The following is a 22,305-nucleotide window of genomic DNA, read 5'->3' on the forward strand; positions in this document are numbered from 1 at the left end:
GAAAGAAAGAAAGAAAGAAAGAAAGAAAGAAAGAAAGAAAGAAAGAAAGAAAACATAAAATAGAAATAGAAACCTAGTTTTTCTTAGTCTCTGGTGCTCTCTGAGACCTCGGAATCCTTGTGCCCTAGGATGATTGGCACATTCTTGCATGGTCCTCTGTCCCCTCACTCTGTTCTCCGCATGACACCACCCCTTATCATTGTCTCCAAGTACCCTCCTTGTGTCGAGAGATTAATGCTTTTATATAAATGACAGCAAGTCATGCTGCCACCTCCCCACAGCTAGAGCATAGGGATTGTGGCAAGGGGCTAAGCACTGATCTATCCCTCATGGGGCTGGAGAAATGCATTCAGTGGTTAAGCGCACTTGATGCTCTTGCAAAGGACTGGTGTTTGGGTTCCTAGCACCCCATTAAGGGGGTCAATAATGCCTACGACTTTAGCTCCAGGAAATCCAAAACCTTCTTCTGGCCTCTACACACACACACACTCACACACACACACACACACAGAGAGAGAGAGAGAGAGAGAGAGAGAATCTTTAAAGCTATTTTCTCATGTCATAACTTCATGAAACAGTTCATTGCCCTGGGATCTTCACAGCTATGCACAAAGACTTTGCTATGTAAAGACTTGCCATGGGTCAGGGAGGAGAGCCTCTGCATTGCATTGGCACTTCCAATTTAATTGTAGAACAAAGTCCAGTGTGGGGCATCTCTTGCAAATTAGATGGCTTCACAGGAAATAGGCCTTCCAGAGAAATTTTAGTCATCCCGGGCCTGATGACTACTGACTGCTCTGCCGGGTCATCGATGATCCAGCTCTGGTTGTCTACTGTGTCCTTGTTAGACAAGATGCTCTTTCTCCTTGCCTTACATCAAGGACCTATACACAACGGCTTTCAAGCTTTTGTGATGTTCTGGATTCCACTGGGTCCCATGGGGTTTGAGGAAGTGAGAGGTAGCTATCCACCCACAGACAGCCAGTCCAAGACCTAAAAGGAGCGTGAATACAGTGTCTCTCATCTGTCTACCATTGTAATTGATCATGCAAAGCCGTGTGGGTGAAAACCACTCAGCTTACATGTCACCTCTTCAGGAGCAAAATAAGAAACTGCAAACGTTAAGCAACTCTGAGTCATGGGGGTTTTATTACCTCCATTCCATTATTAATAAAAACAAATCCTCCACAGGAAAAACAAAATGCCGCTTGGCTTTCTTATTGTAATCGACAACTCCGTGCAAGGGTGACAAATGTCACTGAACTCAAGAGTGATAAATTAGGGATAACCTACTTATCATCACGGAGAGATTTGAAAACCCACCCCAGAAATTAATTTCTTCCTTTCTTTCTTTTTTTTTTCTTTTGCAGAAAGTAAGCCCCAAAAGGGTGTAACCTATCCATCGACTCTTACATATTCATCATCCAAAACTGCAGCTGCTAAAGCAGGCAAGTGTTCATGTGTTATTTCATCCAAGCTGAGCACATAAACACACAATGTTTTGTTCTAGAAGATGATATGGAAATTAACATCTTACCCAGTCAAGCTCTGCTGACCTCCATGATGCGTTAATCAATGCCAGGAACCTGGCACCAAAATCAATGCGCTCAGACAACATGGCCTGGGAGTGGAATGTTTTCTGTTGTTGTTCTCACGATTCGATATTGTCTACATTTGTGTCATTTTCATTCAGAATGACTATGGCCCTGAATTTTATTGTATTGTTACTTTAGACCGTGATCAGACCTTATGCCTAGAAGTGTTTCCTGGTAACTAAAAGGGGAAAGGCTACCTCTACTTGGTCATAAAGCAAAGGGCAGGAGAGGAACTTATCCACTAACAGCAAGCAACCCAAGCAATGAATCTGAATCAGTGCAAAGCACAGGTCCCTGAGGCTTCGCCAAGTCAGCCTCCTCAGGAGGGCAGAGACTAAGAAATTCCTCTTCCCGAGTTTCCATGCTAAGTCCAGAACAGTGCCCTCCCTGGTGTTCTCTTGAGAGGTGCTTTGATTTCTCACACAGTTGCTCTCTCATGGAACTTGGCATTCCGAAAACATGGCAGTGAGTAGATTTGGTTCATGCTCTGCTGATGGATGTAAGCTAGACATGGCTCTGGAATTTCAAGAGCTGGCGTTTCTTGAATACTTGGTGTGTGTGAGGCACTGTGACAAGATCTTTTCCAGGTAGTTTTTAGTCAGCCCAAATTACCACCAAGATGCCCCCATTCTTAGCCCTAAGGCACAGTTTTGCAGAAAACACAGCTTAAGAGAAGCTGTGTTAATTTCTGGTGACAAACAGCAAGGAAGTAGCAAGGTCAAAAGTCAAATGCAGACAGTGTGGCTCCAAACACCACTCTCTGAGTCACAGTGTTACATCTGATGAGCCTTTGCAAACATACCAGAGGTTGACAGTCTTTCAGCTTGTCACCGCCTGACCTATACCTTCAGTGACATTTTGATCACAGACATGATCGTGACATATTTATTGAGTTGCAAGCACATAGCTGTTCCTGGCACATAGCTGTCCCTGGTTCCTCACAGTGGGATGATACCTTAAGAACCAGATCTGCGATAAGCCCTGTCTTCTTTTGGTGAGGACACAAGGAAGGAGTGACAGCGCTTCCTGGTAGTTTCTGTTTATCCAAGTTTCCCCGCCTCTGAATAGGTGAAATGTGTAGATAACTGGCTTCTGTTTTATCTTATCGGCTCTACTCTCCTCCAGTCCCCACCCCTTTCTGCCACTCCTGGCTTACCATCCCAGGAACCTGCGGTTCCTTCACTCAGAGCCCTGGGCTTTCTTTCTCTCTGGACTGCCCTGAGGCCTGATTTGCTTTGAGGTGAGGTTACCTCTTTCTCATAGCCTGTAGCTGTTGAGGGTCTTTGGCCCAGGTGTGCTAATGGCACTGATGGCCTCAGAGATCTCAAGTGTAGAGAGAGTTATCAAAGCCAGATAAACCCCTGACTTCAGATACATGTGTCAAGACCCTCTCTCCCTTTTTACTCTGATGGGACAGTGCTTCTAGCCTTCCAGAATACTCTCCCAGAGCCTCTGCAAAAGCTTCTCCAAGGGGTCCAGGGCGTGCCTGTGACTGCTCTACCTCAGAAAGATAGGCAGGAAATGGGTCAGTCACCTTTACCTGTTCTTTAGGCTCAGGAGCCCACAGGAAGGGAGGAAGCACATTCCCATCTAAACACCCCTACTCAGCATGGCTCCTGGCCCCTCCCTAATATTTTTCTTTGTCCTTTTCTTCTGTTCACTACGTGGGGAAACTTAGGTCTGGTGACTGTGCAGATTAACCTGGAAAGGTCACAAGCATGAAAATCGCAAGGACAAATTTCCTGGTATAGAAAGTAGTGTTCAGGTCCTTTGGCTTCAGCCCTCAATCCAAACCTGAAAAGGGGAAAGAGCCCCACAAACATCCAGTGACCATAGCTCTGAGCTCTCTCTGTGCCAGATCCCTGAACTACCAGAGCCTGAGGCAGAGAAAGCCAGCATCTTCCCTGCTTAAGATAAAGAAGCTGGCCAAAGAAGAGGTTAGCAATTTGCCCAAGGGTGTGATTGACAGTAACTGGTTCCTTAGAGGCTGATGGGTTGCAGCATCCTAGAGCAGGTAACAGTAGTGAGGAGAGAGCAGGAATCTGGTACAGGTAAGAGATGCTGCCTTGGATTTTGGAATCCATTTGGTTTTGAAGCCCCAGGTAGTAGAGGACTATCCAAAGCTCCCCTTAGCTACACCAGCCTTGGCCAGGCAGAATTGTCTCCATACACCAAGACCTTGTCTGTATGCCTCTGTAGCATCTTTGAAGTATCATGGTGAGTCAAGGTGCTTTTGCCCCTCCCACTTCTATTTAAGTCTATAAAGTGTGCAAAAGTCACAGTGCTAAAACACAACCATTGCTGGTGTCACCTGTCCCCATTACCACCTCAACCCTCTGGGGCATATCACCAGGTATTATGGTCTGTTCCTTATTTCTACACCATTCACACTTGTCCATATTCCAAGGAGCGCATTTCCTCTTCATCCATCCATCCACTCAGATGTACTGAGTACCTTCTGTGTGCCAGACCCACTCTAAATGATGGGTGTGCCAATCAGATGGATGCTGAGGGTCTCGTTCTGTCTTTAAAAGGATATGCCCACATGGGGCGAGTTCTTACTAATTTAAATAAAATATTCTGGTGAGAACTATGAAAGAATGGCCTCATTGCTAAGTTAAAAAAAAAATCCTTTAGTGGGCAAAACAGAAAAGTAGATTCAAGGCCAGCTATGGCTCAGGTCACAGCATGCTGTGTAAAATGCTTACTAGGCTCTCAAAGAAGAGTTAATGGGTAAATCAGGTTAGGATGACCCCCAAAAGCATGGCCAAGGTCTTCAGTGGCAAGTTATCTCACTTGAACCCTGGAAGGTATCTGATTTGCCTAGCATGGCTCACGCTGGGGACAGATATTACCTGAAGTGTGAAGGCTGTCTCTCCCAGGCAGTTAGCAACCTTTAAGCAGGCAGCTGCTACTTGGCTACTGGCTCCATTTGCTCTGAGCAAATAAAAACAGGTAAGTGTTGATTTGCATAAATGCACGAAAAAAACTGGTGAGGCACATTCCTGGTATCAAAGAGGGCTGAAGAAATCTGCTAGGAGAGAGTGCCAGGAAAGCACCCCCTCTCGCCCCTTGACTGTTTGCTAAGCCCTGGAGGAGGCAAGGCTGGGTCTTACTACAGTAAGTTTCACCTCCTGTCCTCACTGCCCATATCCACCAAAACACACACACACACACACACTGTCACCACCCCTGTCAGTAAACTTTGAGATCTCCAGAGACCTTGAGATACATTCAGGAATTTTCACGTGACCAAAGTTCATCTTTCACTTTCTTCCCTTCTTGAGGACAAAGAGTTTGGGTTTAGAGTCAATCACCCTTGAGTTCAAACCTTGTCTCTACTTCTGTTCATCCTTGTAAGTGGGGATGCTTCTTGACCTCTGGGAAAGCCTGTCCCCTCACTTAACAGAAATATTTGTATCTACTTCCAGGAAGGACTGTGACAATCTTCACCAGGAATATTTACATGAAAATCCTCCAAAGTGGCAGCATACAGTCATAGATAGGCAGTGGATCTTAGACCTCTGCCCTAGTATACAGCCCTAAGTCTCAGAATGAGTTAGTGGTGAGATGAACCAACACTCAGACCTATGGGCATCTTGGCTCTGTCCTGTCACAGCTACAAGGCACACTGCTGTTTGCTGCAGAGGGAGAGGCATACATAGCACAATGTCAAATGTCAACTCCTGCCACTTATTGGATTCCTACATGTGCAATGCACAGTGTGGGGGACTTATACATTTCTCCCAAATCACAGCAGCAGTCCTGCCGAGTAGACATAACTGTCTCTATTCATAAAAGACAGGTTCAGTTAGCTTTACAAGCAAGCCTGGCAAGGGTAGGGCTAGGAGTTCAGTCTGGCCTGGGCTGCAGATCTTATATCAAAAATTCCACAGCCCATCTGAGACAGTTTCTCGGGGAGCAATACCTGGAGGCTGCATTAGTAACCCCTCGAGCTGAACTCCATGTTCCTGTCAAGTGTAGGGAGGCCTGGGGCTCCATCTGCTGCCGTGGAGAAGTAGCTGCTGGGGAAGCTGATCTTAGCCATGCCCAGAAGAGCAATGCATTGAGAGCTTTCTGTGAAAGCTTTTGAAAGGAGGAAAAAAAAAAAACTTCCATATATCTGACATCACCTACAGAAACCATTTGACAGAGTATTATGTCAGATTTCCCATAATGAACCAAGAGTTCCATACTCAGTAAGGAACTGGGAGAATTAGGATCAGGACAGTAGGATCCTCTTCCTCCACAATAAAGATGGTTCTAATTAGCAACAGAGAATGAACAAAAACATAGACAGAGACACGACTCTTGAGTAAATTGATCAATCATCTGAAAGCAGCTGTGTCCAGGATCATTGCCTAACTATCACATACCCTTGTGATAGTTAATCTTGGGCTCTCTTGAAAATGAATGTTCAAGTTGACTGGTGGTTGTCAGGAGCCTAGGATCTTGCCAATGGAGTAAGAAAAAGATAATTGTGATTTTCGAACTTTTGTAAGTTTATGATAGGAAGATGTTCTAGCAAAAACTTTACTTCGTTGCCCTGTGGATGAATTAATGATTTGAAAGTATCACCTGTGTGATAGTTTATATCAGCCTCTCAAATAAATACTTGGATTCTGATCCTGTCCGTTGAAATCTAAAAAGCAGTTCTACTTGGTATCCCCTCCGTAGATGAAACATCCCAACCGCAGGCCCGCATCTCCCTCAAGAGGCCATCTCAAACCAGCACAAGGCAGAGGATCCCTCCTGAGAAATTAAACACTTCTCTAAGACTTATTATGAATGGCTATCATTCAAAGTAAAAGACATGTCATACATTAGGCAGGCTTGACTCTGCCCCAGGGTGGTGCATTTGCTGGCTGAAGCCCAGAAGCCCTCCATGGCTCTTTAAGGATTGTCTGGCCCATGCTCCTGACTGAGTTAAAGATGGCCAACTATTGGCAAGCAACAGGGTAAATGAAAACGAGAAACTTGCTTCCTACCCACAAGAGCAGACAGGATGGCTGATTGAACCCCAATCCTAGGTTTGCTTTTCATTTGGCCCACTCTCCAGAATTAGTGCTGATGTCACCTCTAGGAGGTGACAGTGTCAGGGTGTGGAAGGGAGTGGGTGTCAGTGCTGGGCAGTGGGTTGGAATCCCCCTTGTTGTCAAATGTTGTCTGCAGGGCTGTAGCTCTGACACTCTTCTAGGATGCTGTGCCGTGAGTAGTGTCACATGACATCAAGGAGCAAAGAGGATGGAAAAGGCATCTTTTGACCTCAGGCGTTACCCCCTCGGCCTGCTTTTCCACGCATCTAAAATGCTTCAACCCCAAGCACAGTGATGAACAGCTAGAGCCAGCATGCTATACTGAGCTGAGAATGTCCCCTGCAAAAGATGCTGAAATCCCTGTCACTGAGAGGGGACCTGAGTGTGCCCTTAGATGGAGAGGAGCACGTTGCTAATATGACTAAGGGTCTTGACATTGGATATTTTCCTGGATTATCTGGGTAGGCCCTAATACAATCACATACATCTCCATAAAAGGAAAGTGGAGAGAAATTCCTTTAGTCAGACTCTGCAAAGAGGAGGTCATATTACAACAATATTGAGGATGCTATCCTTAAAAGCAGCCACAAACCGATCCAGATGAACTCCACTGATGCAGGAACACATCTATCCTTGGGCTTCCTTGAGGAAGTTCAATGCTGCTGATTCATTAAGTTTGGCCCAGTAGTCCTTATTTTGAAATCCTGGATCTAAAACCATGAGAAAAAAATGGAACCCTGTAGCTTTAAGCCTCCGGGTTTAGGGCAGTGTATTACAGCAACACCAGGACACTAGATTCCCAGGTATACAAGGTGGCATACTCCACTTGGTGCCCAATAGCCACTGGCACTAGACCCAGAGCTGGGGGGACCGATTATGAGGGGGACCATTATGTCTCTCTATGGCCCTGGTCCAAGGTCTCCAAACTGAGACTTGCTTTGCATCTAGAACCTTGGATCAGCTCCCCACATTCTGGAAAATGACCTTCCACCCAGACTCAGAGTCGGCTCAGTGGTTAAAAGAACTTGCTGCTTTTTCAGAGGACCTAGGTTCAATTCTCAGTACCCATGTAGGGCAACTCATAACCAACCATAACTCTACCTCTAAGGAATGGAATCTGACTCCCTCTTGGGGCCTTCCCTGACACTACACTCAAATGCATTACATAATATACATAATTACATATGTATGTACACATATACATAATTAAGAATTAAAATAAATCTTAATATAATAGCCTCCAACTCATACTCATGCAAGCAGCCAAAACCAAACTCAGTGACTCAAGTATAGGACATCAAAGTAGGAGGGAACTTGTTGGGGAAAGGAGCTCCAGGACAGAGAGACGATGAGAGAGTGATGGAAAGTCAGAGTACACACAGTGAAAGATTAAAGGATAACGGCCAGACACAAGCTAAACCTTTGGGATTTAGGAGAGCCTAGATGGTCCTCACCATTGAGTTAGTTCCATCATCCCAGCTATTGTCAAGACATCTGAGGCCAGAAGTCAGCTGACAGCTCACGAACCAACGTAAACCAACATGCATTCCGTAAGAGTGACCCAGGGAGGGGGGGGGTGCTGGAAGTACTGTGTATCCATAGGCCAATTACAACTGAGATAGCAAGGTTATAGAAAGCAGAGAAAGAGAAATAGATGTTAGAAAGGAAAACAAACCATTGCTCGTGGGGCCTGGCAAAGTAATCTGGCAACTAACCAGGTTCTGCTTTTTCTATGTTGCTCTGGTTTTGAACTGTAACCTAAATGTGTTGTTTAATCTTTGTTGACTGGCTTATTGCTCTGAAATTGTACAGGCTGTTTATATAGACTCCACCCTCCACTGCGGCTAGTACACGTCTCTGCTAGAAGCCGGTGGTTTTCAGTGAACGTTTATTTGACTTCTGGTCCTCTGAGTTCCACAGACTGTTCTGTGGGCATCAATGCAATTCTGTTTCTTACAGGTGAGACCACAAAAGCCTATGAGAAGCCATCTATTCCAGGGACAACCACACAGCCTGTCACCCTGACACAGGCTCTAGCTATTCCAGTAGCTGAGGCCACCCACAGAGCCACCTCAAAGCCATTTGCAGCATCTATCACCAGCAGCCCCAGACCCCAACCTGTGGGCCACAGGAGTCAGGAGATGGGTGAGTAGATTGGCCATGTATCTCTGTGTACCACAAGAGCGGTATGGTATATCCTTAGAGGAACAGCTATTGGGGGATCTGGGTATGCAGTGCCCAGCTATGACACTTTCAGCTAGTGACTCAGGAGTGTGTGAGACCTTCACCAGGGTGGGAGGCAGCAGGTTCTGTCTTCCAGGTTCAAAGCACAATTACCATTGTCATACTCGAGAAGGTCGGATAGCATGCCCATTACAAACATTACATTCCTCCTTCAAAAGTTCATGTGAAAAAGACAGTAGGCTTCACTCTGGCCATTATTGTGCTCTGGATTTTGTTTCCTTAAACAATAAATGGCCATACCCAGAAGTCTTCAGATGTTAAGAATAAAACCAAAAGGCTCCCTTTAGGAGGTCAGATAGCCTGTATCTGCTTATCACACTCACAGGCTTCTGTCTTCACCACCCAGAGATAAAAAGCACCTGTGTCAGTTCAAATAGTTTTCTGGGGAGTGGGGTGGGGGAGAGGGAAAGTTGTGCGGTGGGTTCGCTATTATCGCTGAAGGTTTCTCTGAGTAGCTCCTGTCTGCCAACACATTTTCCTTCTGGGAGGAAGTTCCCAGGGCTTACTTTTTCCAGCCTGATCCAGTTTTCAGTCATCACTGCCATGCAGCCTGATGCTCCCCTTCCTAGCAGAGCCCAGCGTCTGTCTGCCCATCCTTTGATTTTCCACGGGAGGAGCTGCACTTTCAACGCACCGGGCATTTTTCTGAGTAACTCCCACATGTTAGCTTACTGGGTCTTAAGAACTCCACGGAGCAGATCTCTATGACATCTAACTTGAACAAATTCATTGTTATGGTGACTAAACTGGAGATGAAGGTGATAAGAGAAAGAGCCCGAGGTCACACAGATGAGCGAGCAGAGAAGGACTCCAACCTGGAATGCTTGCCATGAGCAAACACATCAGTACAGTCGGAGCCGTGGAGGACCACACATTGACCAGGACAAAGTGGCAAGCAAGACTGGAAGCTGCTGGGCTTCTCTATTTTAGTTTAATATTTAATAAATAATAGTAACTGTCAGGATGCACACCAACCACGTGTGCAGTCCATAGGCCAGGCGTAGCACACGCTTTATCATATTCTTGTCAATGATTCCACTGTAAACATTTCATAGATGCCTCCTGGAAGTTATAACCTAAAGGTCCCAAATCAGAGAATCGTAAAAATAATTTTCTAAGGTTTTGAAATGCATCGAACATGCTCTCGAACCCATCCTATTCTTTTTATTTCTATTATATTAACACAGGTTATTGATTCCTGGCAGCAAAAGAGAAGTATTCTGGGGTGCTGGGTAACCAGGGCTCACAGGAGTCCCTGGAACCAGAGATTTTTCTCTATTACATCCCCAGAGCTTGGCTTTTGAATCCTCCATTCTTTCAAATACATTTGAGTATCTGAATCAGTAGTTGTCTCTCCCAGAGGGCATCTTATGTAACAGCACAGTGAGTGTGTGGCTTGTTTTCTTGGCTATACTGGCAGCTTGGAAGTCTTGATGCCAATTTGGCTGAAACCCCCTCAAAAAAACCTGCAGTAGTGGCTCCCAGCCTGGCAGGGCTTTGTTACTCCTGGCTTTGGGACAGGGGCTTTGGACAGCAACCTCCCAGCCCGTCAGTGTTCTCTGTTCATACTCACACAGTGCCCGCTTCTCTGTGACCCACACACTGCTGGGCCAGTCCTTGGAGAGACAGAGGCCTCTGTGCAGCAGGCACCACAGCTGTTAAGACAGGAGCTTGAGTAGGCAGGGACGGAGGACTTCTCAAACGTGGCATTGTCCACTCAAAGACATTCCGCATCCAAAACCAGAAGTGGATGGAGATGTCCAAATGCATTTACCCATTTAAAGGAACAGTTGTATTGAGACACTGTACACATACCACATAGTCCACCCGCTTAAAGTTCTTACCCAGACAGTTACACGGCCATCACTACAATTAAATTCTAGAACAGTATCATAACTCCCAAAGAAAACTCCTTCCTATGAACCAGGACCTGAACCACGTCCCGCTTGGTCTTGGATCAGCAGTCCTTAACACCTGGGTTATGACCCAATGACCCTTTCACAGGGGTCACCTAAGACCATCAGAAAATAGAGATATTTCCATTACAAGTCATAACAGCTAACAAAAGTACAGTTCTAACGTAGAAAGGAGAATAATGCTATGGCTGGGGTTACCACAACATGAGGAACTGTCTTAAAGGGCCACGGCAATAGGAAGGTTGAGAAACACTTTCCTAGATAAACAGCTATCTACTTTTATGACTGACTCTCTTAAAAAAGAAAAACATATGTAAGCATGAGAATGTTACTTTGTACTTTGGGTCTGTAGTTGTCAATGTGAACCTTGTGGGTCCCGAATCCTGTTGCACCTACTCCCTCTACCGTGTGGCATTGTTCAGTAGCAGCTCCTGGAAGCTTGATCATTAATGATGATTTAAGTGGTCTTCTGTCCTTTTATATAATATAATACATACTTAATGTGAGAGCCCCAGGTTCCATTCCCAACGGTACAGATGTCTTTCTTGAAGCATAGCTATACATACTTGCTGTGATATTTTAACCCAACCTCATTAAATAATATTTAGTAGATAAATAACTAACTTTTAATTCTAAAAAGCTAAAATAGTCTGCCAGGGATAAGAAAATACTCCTTATAGTATTAACTATTAACCAACAAGTCATTTGTTACTGTATTTTTCCCTTTTATCTGTGTGACTAAAATGGAAAGATCCTAGAAGTAACTGTAACTGAGATGCTCGAGGAAAGCCTAATTCGTTTGAGAAATATTTTGAACGGCTATTATGCATCAGAAATCATTCTAGGAGCTTGGGCTATATCAGTGGATACCCCACCTCAACACAGTAAGATCCATAGCTAATCCCTTCAGCTCAGGACACCTGACACGTGTGTAGCTGGAACAGGAACTGTGTGTGTTTGAGGCCTGAGAGTTGTCTTTGTTCTACACTGAGGTCAAAAGCTTCTGCTCAGACAGAACCCCACATCCTAGACTCCAAGTTCTTCCCAACCTTCCTAATGTTGCAAGACTTGATACAGTTCCTCATGTTGTGGTGACCCCCAGTCAGAAACTTATTTTTTGTTGCCACTTCATAACTACAACTATGTTACTGTTATGAATTATAATATAAATATATGTATGATATGCAGATAACTGATAACCCATACCTAGGGGTCGTGACCCACAGGTTGAGAACCATTGCCTTAGAGGGGAGTTGACAACAAAAAAAGTAGATACTTACAAAAGATAGGAGTTCTCTCAGCATGTGAATGAAAACTCAGGCATAGGAGGACTTCCAGGAAGAGGAGGCTCAACATTATGGTCTTTTTCTCTGACCCATGAATATAAAAGCCAAAGGTAGGAGTACTAAGCCAAGAGCCAAAGAGACAGAGACGACTCACAGGAAAAGAATAAAGCTGTCTTCATAGGAGAGGCTGAGGTGGTTCCAGGACCCCAGGAGCACCCAGCGCCAGAGAGAGCCACCCAGAGAGTCAGATCCACCCACCTCAATAGTTAGAAAAGATGTCTGCAAAGAGAGACAATCTGTCGGGTCAGCTGGATATCTCAGATTTATAAGGCAGAGGAGTGGTTGTTTGTAGCATTGTTTTCTCTGTCAGGTTCACTTTGGTGGCCACTACTGATTAGCATCAAAACTGTGTGCACGATACAAATATACCATGGGGTAAAGAGCGCCGCCTAGTGACAAGACGTAGAAATGGCAAGGAAGAAAAGAAAAGGAGATGGAGGACAGGCAGGAGGAGACCAGTGTCTATCAGTGAGCTACTTCACACACTTTCCCTCCTAGCTGATACATCTGCTGCCTGTGAACGTTTTCTTTCCATAAAGTGTCTGGAGAAAATTTTTGGTAAAACCCAATCTTTTAAAAGACAAGCATTCTTAAAGAAAAAAAATGGAGAAAGACCATGACCAGACAAGCTATACCAGAACTACAAATGGCCAATAAATATATTCTTTAAAATATATGCAACTGTATCAGGAATCAAATACATGCCATTTAAACAGAAAAAAAAATGTCACAGAGGGAGAAAGACAGAGACAGAGACAGAGAGACAGAGATAATTCATACTGCAAACTGAAATACACAGTTTGGGCACAGAATTCGCACTTCCAAGAAAGAAGGGTAAGGTGAGTATTATCCGAGGGTGAGAACAGTGGTCATGGGATGTGTTCACAGGAAGGAAAATGAAGATTTACTCACCCATCATGAGAAATACAGCTGAAGTTACAGCTGCTCGAGTGAACTGTAGAAGAAAGTGAGCAACATGGATTCAGTAAATACTATTCAGCCATAAAGGAAAATGCAGCTACGGCATTTTCAAGAATAGAGATCTTCATTTTCAGCAAAATAAAGCAGAGTCCAAAAGCGAAATATCCTGTATATTCTCCCGTAAGTGGACTCTAGACTGGGGGAGGGATAGAGAGAGACACCAGTAGAAGATAGACTCAGAGAGGAAAGTCTGAACGGAGAAAGGTAGACAGACAACAGAACCAAGAAGGTGAGAGAGCAGCGGGATGTGTGTGACATCAGGATGGGGGAATTATCCGAGGCTACAATTAAGGAAAGGAACCCCAAGAAGAGAAGGTACATGAGGAACAGTGAGGGGGGAGGGGGCGGGGAATGAGTAAGAGCTATAATGATACGTATATATAAAACATATATATAAAACGTATATATAAAACTAAACCCACGACTGCCAATGCTAACCTTTAAAAGGCTGGTATGCATGGGCACTGGCTGGCGTGAGACTGGCCTGTGGTGAGTTGCTCAACCAAAGAAGTGAGGTACAGCACGGGCTTCCAGCCTGTCCTGCATGTGTGTGTTGTACATGAGGACATGTGTACAGAGCAACGGTTGTATTGCTACATACCAAAATCAGAGGCCAGCAACTGCCAGATAGACAACCAGGGTGACTCCCTGCCAGTGCATAGTATGTGGAGATAACTTCTTTACAGTGAGCCTATGTTATTTTTATGACTTGTACAAATAATAAAGTTGCTTTGAGTTCATGTCACATGTCCAAAGCAAAGTCAAAAGGAGGAAAAAAATTTTCCACCACAAGCAGCGCTGAAAGAAACTAGAATCTCCTCATTACCTTCCCTTCTCTCTCTTGACTTCTGCCTCCAAGGGGCTCTGTGTTTCTCTTAGCAAACTCCTCCCTTCCCCTTGTAAAGCCTTCCTTCAGAGACGCTGCCCAGGAAGCAAGGGCATGCCGCTGCCTCTCTCCCAGAGTAATCAAGGCTAACCCAGTGGATGCTTCTAGAAAATGGCTGAGAGCTAATGGTTTGCATCAACTCCGCGTTTATGCAGCTTAGACAAATGACTAGATGTTAGGCGATGTTTCTGTTGGGGGATTGCCTTAACCTCTCCACAAGTGGCACAGCTGAGGGGGAATCGTTTTTGAGAACAAGGAAATTTAAGAAATATGGCCCCTGTGACTAAGGGACTTACTTTGCCAGTCATAAGGGTGTTTAGTGCCTGGACCAACTAGCCACTGTTCTAAATTCAGTCCTAGTTAGTTAGTTAGTTAGTTATCTATTTATTTATAATTCTATCTATCCATCTGTCTGTTTATTTACTTTCCATTCCAACGCCTCCTCCAGGGCAGGTTCAAACTTCATAAAGGTTCTGCCTTGGTTCTGACCTTCGTTTAGACTTGCTAGGTTGGCCCATGGAAAGAATGAGAACTAGCTAGATTCACATTCATGCTCTGACCAGTCCAACTGTGCTTCCAGGTCTGTGGTCCCCCACCACCTACACGAGTAGCCCACACAGCCCTGGTGCCAGTCCAGGTGAGAGTCTCAGCTATCTTCCTTGCTGCTGCCCTGTGTGTTTCCAACAGCCCGAATCCTCACCATTTGATTTTGAGTTAATAGAGCCTTAAACTAGTTGGGCCAGGAGAAAGCTCTGCCCTCAGGTCCAGACCTGTGAATAAACCTGTAAGGAAAGCAAGGAAGACATTAAGTAGGCCTGATTTCCCTTTCCCAGAGGTGATTTCATACAGGTTGTGATGGCAATTCCTAAGGATTCAGTAACCAGGCTTCTTAGAAGCCTAAAAAGAGATACTCTCTGGGGCTCATGCTTGGGGAAACTCACTTAAAAGACCAAGGGAAAATTTTATCATCTCCCAAGAAAGGGCAGAGTGCATCTTGCTTGGGGATATCTGTTATGCTTCAGGGAAAGAAACATGTTCTCTCCCAGGAGCATGCCTGTGAGTCACAATACATGAGGCTCGCCTCTCTTCACTTCCTGAAGCCTTTAGTGACTTGGTGCTGCCACAGAGGCTGCAGCGGGGCTCTGCAGCTCTGCTGAAGTTCACAGAGAGCAGAAAGGGGCAGAGCAGGACACACGCTTCCCACGAGTTCCCACCAGGCCTGTTCTGGGAGCTGACTGGCTGGTTAAAACTATGCTATTCCCACTGAGCCATGGGGCATGAGGAATAGAGGCCAGGACTGCCATGAAGAGGTATTTGTATCTCCTCCTCCCACTGCCACTGTTTATTCTTTGCTTATTTGTTTAATTGTATGTGTGTGGGTGTTTTATCCATGCGTGTGTATGTACACCATATGTGTGCCTGGTGCCTACAGAGGTCAGAAGAGGGCATTGCATCTGCTAGAACTGGAGTCGGGGATGGTTGTGGGCTACCATGTGGATGCTGGCAATCTAAGCTCCTCCCCCTCATCCTCTGCAAGAACAAGTGCCATTAAGCCACCTCTCCAGCTGATAGTTTCCATCTTATTTGACACAGGAGAAGAAAATAAGATCCATCTCCCATCCCCCATACCCCATCCCACCCACCACCCATCCCCAACCCCCATCAAGATTAACGGGTTTTCATAAGCTGCACAACAACACTTTGCCAATATATACTGTCATTTTGGCTTCAGAACCAGAACTGCCCAAGCCATGGGCCATTTGCTCCTCTTGTTCCCCTGGCCAGGATGTCTGCCTTCTCTGCAGCCCCCAATGGTGGCACCAACCACAGATAACTCAGCTGACTCCAAATGCTATCTGGACCAGAGCCACTCTCAGCTGGGGACAAAATAAGAGAAAAAAGCAGTCACTGGTTGTATGTAGATCTGCTGAGCCTGTAGAATCCCCACAGGTACCCAAAGGCAAGGTTCCAGAGGCTTCTTACAGAAGTCTACAGGAGCAGGTATCAGCCTGGAGAAACTGCTTGCCCCTTCTAGTCTTGTATCCTAAAAATGTACTTCCACTGTGGGCCTTGGTTTCTCCAGCCCAACTCCAGGTCAACAGAGTTTCAGGGCATGCCAAGTCATTTCAGCCTTCAGGAAATACCTTTGATTTGTCTCTTCTCAGTAAGACAAAGAGGAGGCCATAATCAAGCCAGAGGCCTGAGGGTTTGTACTACCTTAAGTCCCCTCCAGAGATTTCCCACCAAAGCGATCTGCAGGCTGGCTTCTGGGATAGCAAATGCCAAGCTGCACCATGTGAATCAGACGTGCCTTAGGAGTGGATGGGAGACTGGGAATGCGATGGGAGCCCGGCCGCCTTCCCAGTCTCCAGCTCCCTTTTGTTGCAGCCTGACCACCTTCAGACTGATTTGAGGTTTTGTTCTATTGAACACATCTGGACCCATTGCCTTTTTCTGACCAAATCATCTTCCAGTTCTTTTGTCGTCTGAGGCTCTGCTTCCTCTTCCGTCTCCTTCATGTTTCTAATACTTGGACCTACAAAGATGTTCTCAGCTCCCTTTACCTGGATCTTGTTCGTTTCTACAGCTCTTTGCCATCTCACTAACTATCCTAGTGAGGCTTAACAGTCAGTTTGACCCAGCCTAGACTCACCTGAGACTCGCAATGGAAGGAGTGCCCAGATCAGAACAGCCTGTGAACTCGTCTCTAGGGAGTCGTCTTGATTTTTACTTGATGTACGAGGTCCTTGTCCACCATAGGCAGCACCATTCCCCAGTCTTGTCGTCCTTGGAGGGCCATAAGAATGCTAGCTAAGCCTGAGCCTGGAAGCAAGCCAGCAAGCAGCAGTCCTCCGTGGTTCCTGCCTTTGAGTTCCTATCTGAAATCCTTCCTGACTTCCCTCCATGACAAACTATAACGTGAAAGTGTAAGACAAACAAATCCCTTTCCTCCCAGTTGTTTTTGCTCAGAGCATTGTATTACGGCAACAGAAAGGAAATTAGAATGCCATCATCCATACAACTGCCCTGAACCACAGACCTCCCCATAATTCTCAGCATGTCCTTGCCCAAGGTTACTCTGCCAGTCCAAAGATGTGCAAAAATGGAATCTCACAAAGGCTCCTGCAGAGCACAAACTATCTATACACTCTGAGTCAAGGTGGGTGAGTACATCTGGGGCTGCAAATCTCCAGTCAGCTCTTACCATGTCATACATGTCACAAATTTCATACTTGTCATACTTGTCACATATCATACATGTCATACATGCCATACACATCACATAGGTCATACATGTCGCATGTGTCATACATGACACACATGTCATATATGTCATACATGCCACACGTCATACCTGCCACACATGTCGCACATGTCATACATGTCACATGTTACACATGTCATAGATGTTATACAAGTCATACATGTCACACATGTCATGCATGTCACATATGTTGCACGTGTCATATATGCCACATATGTCACACATGTCATAGATGTCATATATGTCTCATGTGTCACACATGCCACATATATCATAGATGAGACATATGCCACACATGTCACAGATGTTATACATGCCACATATGTCATACATTTCATACATGCCATGCATGTCATACATGTCAAACAAGTTACCCAGTTCCTCAACGATAAAACTGAAAGACAGAATTACAAAGAATTCTATAAAATGCACCTGGACTAACTCCCTACCAAAAAATTAATCCCCATGGAAACAAAACCTCTCTGAGGCCTTCAATAACCAAATCATCCTTGGACTTCCAGAGAAAGTCTGAGATTCTGAATGGCTTTCAATTCAAGAGACAATTTCAAATCTATGAACCTCAATTTAACGTCTTGTCATTTCTGGAGTAGATTTCTCCTCCAATGGATCCTTCTGTGACTGGCAGTGTGTGACAGAGCCCTGTACCCAGAGCAGAACACAACTCTGTGTCTGAGAATTACTGCTCCTTTGTAAACAGTGCAGGCTCCAACTGGGCAAACTGCCTCACAACTGGCTCCTCTCCTACTGAGCCTGCAACGACTCAAGTCCCTGGAATCGTTCTGTTCTACTGCCTCTAGAATCAGCAGGCCACCTGAATCCTGTCTACGCATACCTGAGTGTGTGTACCCAGGTCAGAATATCAAGCGTGGCCCCATGGGATCTGTTTGAGTCAAATAAGCTTCTCTGGCCTGGAAAATCTAAGCATGGAATTAGTGTTTCCATGAAAAACATTTTCCAGGTCCCAAATAAATATCCCACAGTGTGTATTGGAGGATATCCCGTTTGTAAACCTGGAGCTATTGATGCTTCCCTGGCATGAACTCACAACCAGGGATAGAAAATGTCCCCAGTGGTGCCTAAAAGTGCCTATGCAACAGGCTACCGGCACACCAATGCCTTGGGACTGTATTCTCTTAGGGCTTCCTGTGTGGGTACAGCAAGAGGAAGTCTGAGGGAAACATGCTGCCCTCTTGCCCTAGGGGCACACAACCAGGAAAGCGGACAGGAGGCTGCTAGCATTCCTTAGCTCTAGAGGCCTGCTACACCATCAAACTTCCACTTCCTCCTCCAAACTACACCCTGGGGACTCACCAGGGAGGAACTTGGGTCCTGTCAGGCCACCTGGGCTTCAGGCCCATAAAACTTTATAGTCCTGATGGCTATATGCTGCAGCTCCCTCTTGGGTCCCATGCTAGTGATTTCCAGATGTGCAGGAAAACAGAGAGAACTGAGACCTGCCTCAGTATCACATTTGACGTGTCAGAGGGGCAGGGACCATCATCTTAGGTCCTTTTGAAGACTTAACCACATTAGTGGGAGTTATAGGTGACAGTGCCAGGCCAAACATTTCTGTGGCACAATCAAGTACCCTGAGATGCTGGAATAACAGTGATCCTGTGTGTGTGTGTGTGTGTGTGTGTGTGTGTGTGTGTGTGTGTGTAAGAGAGAGATTAGTAGAGGGATAGATTAATAGGTTGATGGATAGATGATTGGATGGATGGATGGATGGATGGAGATTAGGCTCAATCTCTGGAGCCTGCTGACCTGTGCTCAGACTACAACCAAAGCAAATGTCCGTGCCCCAGTTTCCTCAAACACACAATGGGATCATAGTTTTATCTAGTTCAAGCTCACTGTGTCTTATTGTATTCAAGATGGTTCTGGCTGACATTGAACATGCTCTAGGTAAATGTTGACAGTTCCTGAATGTTCTTCGCACTGGAAGTTGCCCCAAACACAACAGTTTCCTCAGATATAACTCATCTGTGAGATGGCCAACCAAACATTGTCACGGAAATAATTCCCTGTTTTGTTAAGTAACACATTCAGGCTGACTATGTGTACTCATCCCTCTTCCAAGTTTCTGCTGTGTGAGTCAGGGCAGGGTAAGTCCTCATGACCTCAGCCTTCCATAGGAGAAGGCCGTAAGTGGCTGTAGGCTAGGTGGGTGTGGCACACCTACCTATTTTTGGCAGCCTCAGGATGGTCTTCTGACTGACTCCTTCCCATACCGCCCTGTCCCTCCTTGACACCTAAACACAAAGGCCCTTTTACACATTTACTTCTCATTACCACAAAGTCCAAAATACACTGAATCTCAGCTGTCCAAATATTTTTCAGGACTGGTCATTAAACGAATTTGAATTTGTACAGACTAGTCACCAAGCAGGATGAAAGAGGCTTTGGGGACAACAGTAAGAAGCTGGTGTCACCAAAGTAATAATAATATGCTCAGTATGGTAGCCTTTATGCTGAGGAAAATTTAAAACAACATTTTAAGAACTTTGGGCAAAACCCAGAGATGCCACCAGCATCTTTTTAAAAAGGAAAATAACACATTGTTGATTTTCACCAGCAGGTGGCAGTAGAGTAATAAGGGTAAAACAACTCTATTTAAAGATCCTTATGAAGGACTCCATGGCAGGAGGCTATCTCACCCAACATAGTTAAGGCTTGCCTTAGGCAGGTTAAATCCAGGTCCTACCACTAAGCCTGTACATACAAGAGTATGTTAACCTTTTCAAATTTCCCTGGCCTCTTTGTATACAGAAAAAAAAAATTACTCCTTTTGAGTGATTTAGTAGTTCCAACCCCAGCAGGACAGACTGCCTTTAGGAGATAAAAGTCTCCATGCCTTTGAGCTTCTGGAGAGAGCACAGGTAAGGATAGAAAAGGCCAGTCATCTTTTGTTGTGAGGTTTTCCAATATATTCACACTGCCTCTGAGCCCCTCCTAACCTCATAGATTTCTCAAATAAAAGCAGGGACTATTGGACAAAACCCCCCTTCTCCATCACTCTTCCCACCTCGAGGCCTGGCAGAGCATTAGAACCCAAGTGTCACATTTCTTTACTCTGTGGTTTGAGGTGCTGATGCTGTGACAAAGCACCATGACCAAAGCGGGAAAGGGTTTGTTCCTCTTACACTTCCACAGCACAGCTCATCACCAAAGGAAGTCAGGACAGGAACTCACACAGGGCAGGAATCCGGAGGCAGGAGCTGATGCAGAGGTCATGGAGGGGTGCTGCTTGCTGGCTTGCTCCCTGTGGCTTCCTCAGCCTGCTTTCTTATAGAACCCAGGACCTCCATTCACAAAAGGAGGGCTGGCCCCTCCCTCATACATCACTAATTAAGAAAATGCCTTACAGTCAGATCTCATGGAGTCATTTTCTCAAAGGAAGTTCCCTCCTTTCAGATAACTCTAGCTTGTGTCAAGTTGACAAAAACCAGTCAGCACACTCGATTGAGGTACACAATGAGAGGAAACTCAGAAACTGGTTGAAGGGGTCAGCTCTGGAAACACAGGCAGAACAGTGTAGTTAACATAATATTAGTCACATACTGAATGGTTAGTAAGTATGGACGCGTGGGTGGAAAAACGGGTAGGTGACTGGGCTGGTGGGTCAAACATTAGCTCAGAATACTTCAGACGGTTACAAGGAAAATAATTCCAGGTTCTCAGTAGTGTAAGACACGGTTAACACACTCTGCTCTGTTTGAGTAGATAGTGACTCCTGGTCTCCAGAAATATAAGTGCCAGCCAGCCGCTAACGTGGTAGGGACTATATGACAGTATGCTAGGTGCATTGGACAAGATGGACCTTTTGGGAATGGTCATGCCTCTTGGTACAGAGGGAATGGAGAACATACCTTTGGTTTTAAGATCACTATGTGAGAAAAACATCTCAAGAATTTCACATTGCTTCCTCCAGAATCTGAGCCCCATCTTCTACCAGTGCAGCTTCTGCCGGACTGGGACGCCTCATTGTAGCAGTTTCTCTGGGAGCTTGTGCTGGGTTGGTTTTAGTAACTTTGTTTCTTTTTATTGAAATTCAGAAGAGATGGATGCGTGGAAGTCTGGACCGGTCCTTTTAGATTCAGGTAATCACCCAACTGACCTTTTCACACCGATCAGACCAGATGCACAGCATCTAGAGGGCCTAACAGCTCACCTGGTGGTTCAGGTGGTCCAGCCCAGACAAAATGGTCTTTGTAAAGGGTTTTTCCAGGGACTTTCAGGTCCAGGGATGGGGCTACCAAACTTTCCTAGGGTTGTCTGGGCAGTACTGTCTTTCCAAAAGGGAGAGAGGAGACACAAAGACAAAGGCTGGAGTAAGTGATTTCACTGCAAGGTGGGTTTAGACCCTCGCTTCTGGCAGCACACACTGTAGTTCTTTATTTCAGTCTGTTATGGGAAAATGGTATTTAGAAGGGCTGCCTGCTGGTGGTCCATGCTTTAGTCCCAGCATTCAGGTGGCTGATGCAGTCTGGGTCCAGCCTGGTCTACATGGTGAGCTCCAGACCAACCAAGTCTATGTAGAAAGACTTTGTCTTTAAAAATAAAATAAAATTTTTTAAAAAGAAAGAAAAAAGAAAATTGTATGAGGTTTTCCATTTTCATCAATGTGTGTGTGTGTGTGTGTGTGTGTGTGTGTGTGTGATTTACTGAATACCACATTAAATATTTGACCCTCTAACAAAGTCTTCCAGTTCTTCGTAAGAAGCAAGATATTACTGGCAAGGTGAGACAGGGATATGAAGGGCTCAATCTCTGAACTTAACACACACACACACACACACACACACACACACACACACACACAAATAGAGCATTGAGACATGTCCCTGCAAAGCATTTGGCTGAGAAATACTGTTGAATACCCAAAACAGTATTTCCAAATGATGTGAGGAGGTGAGGCAAGCTGGCTGACCTTTAACAGGAAGATGAAATCATGTTCTTTGAATACAGAGAGAGAGAGAGAGAGAGAGAGAGAGAGAGAGAGAGAGAGCTCACTG

General features: G+C 45.3%; 1 protein-coding gene across 1 annotated transcript in view; it reads left to right on the forward strand.

Moving 5' to 3' along the window:
- Window positions 1-22,305, forward strand: part of Vit (vitrin) — an 89,207-nt gene that overhangs the window by 39,335 nt on the left and 27,567 nt on the right. The window contains exons 5-8 of the mRNA XM_028773420.1: window positions 1,371-1,448; window positions 8,591-8,776; window positions 14,585-14,641; window positions 21,346-21,390. Of these exons, the coding sequence (XP_028629253.1) occupies window positions 1,371-1,448; window positions 8,591-8,776; window positions 14,585-14,641; window positions 21,346-21,390 (366 nt within the window). The remainder of the gene's footprint in view (window positions 1-1,370; window positions 1,449-8,590; window positions 8,777-14,584; window positions 14,642-21,345; window positions 21,391-22,305) is intronic.

The sequence above is a fragment of the Grammomys surdaster genome, unplaced genomic scaffold (assembly GCF_004785775.1).
Source record: "Grammomys surdaster isolate TR1022 unplaced genomic scaffold, NIH_TR_1.0 227, whole genome shotgun sequence".
In the NCBI taxonomy this organism is placed as follows: domain Eukaryota; kingdom Metazoa; phylum Chordata; class Mammalia; order Rodentia; family Muridae; genus Grammomys; species Grammomys surdaster.